Source organism: Cebus imitator, unplaced genomic scaffold (genome assembly GCF_001604975.1).
Source record: "Cebus imitator isolate Cc_AM_T3 unplaced genomic scaffold, Cebus_imitator-1.0 Scaffold380, whole genome shotgun sequence".
NCBI lineage: Eukaryota > Metazoa > Chordata > Mammalia > Primates > Cebidae > Cebus > Cebus imitator.
The window spans coordinates 606,928-613,233 of NW_016107695.1; the positions used below are offsets into that span (position 1 = coordinate 606,928).

The window sequence follows — 6,306 nt, forward strand, 5'->3', positions numbered from 1 at the left end:
GGAATCTGAGGGTCAGGTGCCTGTGGTCTCAAATCTGAGAATCTGAGGGTCAGGCACCTGTGGCTCAAATCTGGGAATCTGAGGGTCAGGCGCCTGTGATCTCAAATCTGGGAGTCTGAGGGTCAGGTTCCTCTGCTCTCTAGTCTGGGAATGTGAGGGTCAGGTGCCGGGGGTCTCACCCCTGAGTCATACTCCCTGTCCATGGACTTTGATCCACAATAGAGGTTTTTAAGATAAACACATCAGAGAGAGATGGAGCACCATGAGCCTTAAGAGTGAACTTGCAGAGTCATGTTTTGCTTCCTGCGTGGCGTTAGGGAGCTGTGGTTAAGACCCTGGGTGCCAGTGGCGCTCAGGAGTGCTGTGTTCTCCCGCAGGTGCGGACCCTCTGGCACGACCCCAGGAACATTGGCTGGAAGGACTACACAGCCTACCGGTGGCACCTGACTCACAGGCCCAAGACCGGCTACATGAGGTGAGGTGGGGGTGCAGCGGTTCTCCGCGCGGCTTCCTGTCGGATGCTGGTTGTAGCGTTAGCAGACAAATCCAATCAACTGAATTCTAACCTTCTGTTTTTCTCTGGATTCTTCGGCATTAGCTGCCTCCTCTTTTCTACGCTGCATCTGTACTAAATATTACTTGTTTTTTAAAAACGCTTGAAAAGGAGAACAATCTGCTTTGTTTTTAAAATAACTTTGGATGATAACCATATTTTCTCCTAATGAATACCCTAGGCAGGGGAGAATACCTGCAATTAAAATAACTGCATCTTTGCAGAGTTAGCTGGCGCTTTATTGGAGACTGGATTTGTATCTGTTTCTGATGATGTAAATGGCTGAATGTAAAACATGGTTGTATGAAGTTTTGACACCATTAGCTTAACAGAATCTTCTCTCCTGGCTTAACAGCATTTGTAATCGATTTTTACTGAAACAAAATGCGGACAATTTAAAATTAAGGTTTTTTTTTTTTTTTTTTTTTTTTTTCAAAGTTAATAAGCAGCCTGACTCTGCACAGATGCCAGGAGTGTGTGAGTCCCCAGCAGCAGTGGGCAGATCTGTGTGGGTGACATACAGGCTGGTGGCCTGGCCGGATGTTTCCCTGGGGGCGTCTCCTGTGTATTCACACCTACGCTCCAGCCTCCCGCCCAGGGCGTGGTGTAGCAGGCCCTGTCCCCACGCAGCTTCCAAAGCGTGGAGGAAAGCCTGTGAGCTCATGGTTTCAGCACAAGGTGATGTGGGGACAGTCCTGTGCGGCTTCCCAGGAAGGGGGAAGCTCCCTCCTCACCCCACCAAAGGCTGAGGATCCTCTCAAGCCCTTGCCTGGGTGACTGTAAATGAACACACAGATTGTGACAACGGTGCGGTGGCAGGAAGGCGTGCCCTGGTTCAGTGCTGCACCAGGGGTGGCTGCAGCTTGAAGGGAACAGCCAGCAATGCCCCCCAGGGTGCTGAAGCCCCAGGCAGAGTGCTGGGTCCCCAGATCTACAACCTGCATCTGGAGCCGACCTTCCACCACTGGTGAAGCCTTCACAGAGTTCATGTGCTCTTTCTTTCCTCTTCTTCTTTTTCAAAACCATTTTTAGAGTCTTAGTGCATGAAGGAAAACAGGTCATGGCGGACTCAGGACCTATCTATGACCAAACCTACGCGGGCGGGCGCCTGGGTCTGTTTGTCTTCTCTCAAGAAATGGTCTATTTCTCAGACCTCAAGTACGAGTGCAGAGGTGAGTGTGAGCGCCTCAGGCCAGTGGGGAGGGCGTGCGGCACCCAGAAAGGGAAGGGGTACACAGCCTGCTTTTCCGCTTACAAAAGCTGTACCTCGGGAAAAACCTGATCGCAGTAACACGCAGGACGCCAAGCAGCCATTTTGTTTGGTCAGCCTGAATTGTTTCTGTTTGTTTTTAATTGCATTCGGATGCCTCTGGTTGGACACTTTCCAATTATCAACAGTCCCACCCATCCTCATTGTGCCATATTCTAGATCTTCCCTGATTTTCTCCACCTTCCAGGCTCCAGAAGCCATTTTAGATTGGTCCTCTTGTGTTAGCAATGGCAGGCAGCCAGGCAGAAAGGGAAGAAGGAAGGGCTTCTCTACAGTTATCTCACTACAAGTATATTGGAATCAAAATATTATAGAGCTGGAAGAGAACTTGAATCCCATCTGCTTAATTCCATGCCTTCAAGTGGATATGAAAACATTCCCTTCACAGATGCAGTAAATAAAGCTCAGGATGCTTCTTGAAAATCACACAATGAAAATCACGTATTGGGCCAGTTAGTGACTCATGCCTGTAACCCCAGCACTTTGGGAGGCCAAGACAGGTGGGTCCCTGAGGTCAGTAATTCGAGACCAGCCTGACCAACAGGGCAAAACCCCGTCTCTACTAAAAATACAAAAAATTAGCTGAGTGTAGTGGCACATGCCTATAATCCCAGCTACTCGGGAGTCTAAGGCAGGAGAATCACTTGAACTCAGGAGGCGGAGGTTGCAGTGAGCCAAGATTGTGCCACTGCACTCCAGCTTGGGCAACAGTGAGACATCTTCCAAAAAAAAGAAAAGAAAGAAAGAAAATCATGTATGAAGTAAAGAGAATAAGATAAGAACCTTGATTTCTCTGCTTGCTTCTGTGGAGATTTTCTTCTCCTTATGTTAGGATGCCTTTTAAGGCATCTGATTTCCTCCCACCCATCCATCTCATCCATCCACCCACCCACCCATCCACCCATCCATCCACCCATCCGTCCATCCGTCCATGCGTCCATCCGTCCATCCACTTATCCACCCATCCATCCATCCATCCACCCATCTGCCAGCTATCTCATCCATTCACCCAGTCCATCCACTCGTCCATCCACCCATCCATCCATCCACCCATCCACCCATTCATTCATCCATCTCATCCATCCATCTATATATCCATCTAATTCATCCACCCGCCCACCCATCTATCTCATCCATCCATCCATCCACCCACCCATACACCCATCCATTTCATCCATCTCCACCCACTTAACTATCTTATCAATTAATCTATCCATCTCATCCACCCACCCACTCATCCAACCATCTCATCCACCCACCCACCCATCAATCCATCCATCTCATCCACTCACCCACCTGCTCATTCATCCACCTCATCCATCCATCCATCCATCTCAGCCACCCAGCCGTCTATTCATCCATCCACCCACTCATCCACCCATCCATCTCATCCACCCACCTATGCACTGATGCATCCCTCCATCTCCTCCATTTACCCACCCACCCATCCACCCATCCATCCATCCACCCATCTCATCCATCTATCCATCCATCCATTCATCCATATTGTAGATCTCATTTTTAATTAAGTTAATTGTATTTCAGGTTCTAGGTAAAATAAAACACTATAGATGGTCCAGTTATCCTAATTCTGTTTATTGCTTTTTTTTTGTAGATGTCTAAACAAGATTTGCTGCATTTCTGGCAATGCCCTGTGCATGCCGTGGTCCCTAGACACCTCAGTTCATCGTGGTCCTTGCGGCTTCTCTCTCCAGCAGCACCTCTTGTCCCTTGACCTTAACTCTGATGGTTCTTCACCTCCTGTCAGCAACCCCAAACCCAAGTGCCTTCAGAGGTTAAATATCAATGGAACTCAGAAATGAACATCTAACCCACTAGCGGAATCCAGTTTGGTGACATATAAGACTTTATGTGGAGTGAAAATTGGGCATGCCATTACATTGCTTTTTCTTGTTTGTTTAAAAAGAATGACGTTTACATATAAAATGTAATTACTTATTGTATTTATGTGTATATGGAGTTGAAGGGAATATTGTGCATAAGCCATTATGATAAATTAAGCATGGAAAATATTGCTGAACTACTTTTGGTGCTTAAAGTTGTCACTATTCTTGAATTAGAGCTGCTCTACAATGACACACGAATCCTGTTAAATCAATTATAAAGAAGGTTCAGTTCAAATTTGAAGTGATGTTATAGTAAGGAGAGATTAGAAGACAAGAGGCATAGCGAATGACATAAGCTGCCAATTAACTAATTGGAACATGTAAAACAGTTACAGAAATAAATGAACACCCCTTCCCCACTCTCCTCTTGTCCGACAACAAAAGCCCTCATGTGCAGTAGACATGCAGTTTCATCAAAGAACAAATATCCTTGCAAAATGGGTGTGACGTGGTTCCAGATGTGGATTTGGCAAAACCTCATTTAAGTAAAAGGTTAGCAGAGCAAAGTGTGCTGCCTTCAGCTGCCGCGTGTGCTGCTGTGGCGTCGGGGCGGGCCTCCTGCCTGAGCTTCCTTCCCCAGCTTTGCTGCCGCAGAGGAGGCAAAGCAGCTGGAAAAGGGCACTTGGCATCAAACTCATAACTAGGCTTTGGCAACTGCAGAAAAGTTGCTTTTACCTAATTTGATAATACATTTCATTAAGGTTCCAGTTATAAATGTTTTGTTAATATTTATTAAATGAATATAGAATGCAGCACCATTTACCAATAACTTATTTTAAATATGCCTAGTAACACATATGTAGTATAATTTCCAGAAACAAACATATAGCAAGTATATAATCCTGTGAAAATATGAGGCTTCATACTACTAGGTTGTCATGAGGAAGCATGCTATAAACTGTAACAGAATAAATAATCATGAGGAGTTTATAATGGAACCTTAATATATAATGTTGCCAGTGATTTTAATCCAATATTTTTTACTGTTATCTATCTGCTGTATATGGAATTCTTTTAATTCAAACGCTGAAAATGAATCAGCATTTATTCTTGCCAGGCACACCCAATAACCAGTCATGTGTAATATGCACAAGTTCTGTTGTGTTTGTTTTTGTTTGTTTGTTCGTTTGCTTTAAGTTGCATGAACTTTCTGCAGGAAAGAGTCGCTCATCCCACTCCACATAAAGGGTTTAGTAAGAGAAGTCTGTGTGTCCGATAGGGGGCAAGTCGTTCTCCCCTTTCTGTTAGTCTTCACATTTCTATGCCAAATAGGAAAGATCCGTAACTTTAGTCTTAATGTACGCTTTGCATTTTGATAAAATTATTTTTGTTGTTTCCTTTGAGGTTCATTGTTGTGTTGTTGTTTTGCTGCACTTTTTACATTTTTGTGTGGAGCTGTATTCCCAAGACCAACGAAGCGTTGGGAGACTTCATTAAATGTAGCGACTGTCAACAGCGTGCAGGTTTTCTGTTTCCGCGCTGTGGGGCCAACCGTACAATGGTGTGGGAATGATGATGATGTGAATATTTAGAATGTACCATATTTTTTGTAAGTTATTTATGTTTTTCTAAACAAATTTCTCTTATAGGTTGATGAAACGTCATGTGTTTTGCCAAAGACTGTAAATATTTATTTATGTGTTCACATGGTCAAAGTTTCACCACTGAAACCCTGCACTTAGCCAGAAGCTCACTTTTAAAGATTAACAAAAAAAAAAAAAAAAAAAAAAAAAAAAAAAAAAAAAAAAAAAAAAAAAAAAAAAAAAAAAAGGTTTTCTACACATGATCTCTCTCCCTTTTTTAAAAAGAATTATCAGAGTTTCTGCCGGGGGGAAAGGGGTAGGAGGAATTGGCATTTTGCTTCCTGTAAGGTAAGCAGGCCTGTGGCAAGTCACAGTTTAAAATGCAGGCTGAAGGGCCTGGTGGGGAAGGAGGCTCTGCTTGACACAGGTCTCGTTCCCCCGAGCCTCCCAGCCCTGCTGGATCCGACCGTTTAGCGATTCATCTTTCCTGCCTCTGCTCAGTGTCAAACCAGGGAATAGAACTTCGTAGGGAATTTGGCAAACATGATAGAAGTGATTCAGAAAAAGGCAACAGCACAAGGGACCCCATCCCTAACTCGAGCTGCTCTTCCCTCCTGACTCATTCTTCTGAGTCAGGGGGAGGGAAGCAGCAGACCCCAGGGGAAAGGCCCATTGCCAGCCACAGCGCTGCCTAAAAATGGGTGCATCGGGCTCACCAGCTGGGGGAGGCAAGGGCAGCAGCACAGGACGCTGGGGTTTCTTTCGAAGCTCCAGCTGCTCTTCCTGGGATTTCTGAGTAATGGAGTCACAGACACAGGAAAGACATAGAGAAGAGCAACAGGGAAAGAAGGGGTCCAGAGAGGAAGGGGAAGACAGGGAGGGATAGGGGAGAGAGAAAGAGGCAGAGAGAAAGAGGCAGAGAGACAGAGGAGGGAGGGAGGGGAAGAGGGAGGGATGGGGGAGACAGAAAGAGGCAGAGAGACAGAGGAGGGAGGGAGGGGAAGAGGGAGGGATGGGGGAGAGACAAAGAGGCAGGGAGACAGAGGAGGGAGG

The 6,306-nt window shown here is 45.6% G+C and overlaps 1 protein-coding gene across 1 annotated transcript in view; it reads left to right on the forward strand.

The window, feature by feature from the left end:
* The window catches only part of THBS2 (thrombospondin 2), a 35,762-nt gene extending 30,576 nt beyond the window's left edge, over positions 1-5,186 (forward strand). Inside the window, exons 20-22 of the mRNA XM_037731067.1 lie at positions 378-475; positions 1,586-1,725; positions 3,439-5,186. Coding sequence (XP_037586995.1) covers positions 378-475; positions 1,586-1,725; positions 3,439-3,446 — 246 coding nt within the window. The 3' untranslated portion in view covers positions 3,447-5,186. The remainder of the gene's footprint in view (positions 1-377; positions 476-1,585; positions 1,726-3,438) is intronic.
* The last annotated feature ends 1,120 nt before the right edge of the window (positions 5,187-6,306 follow it).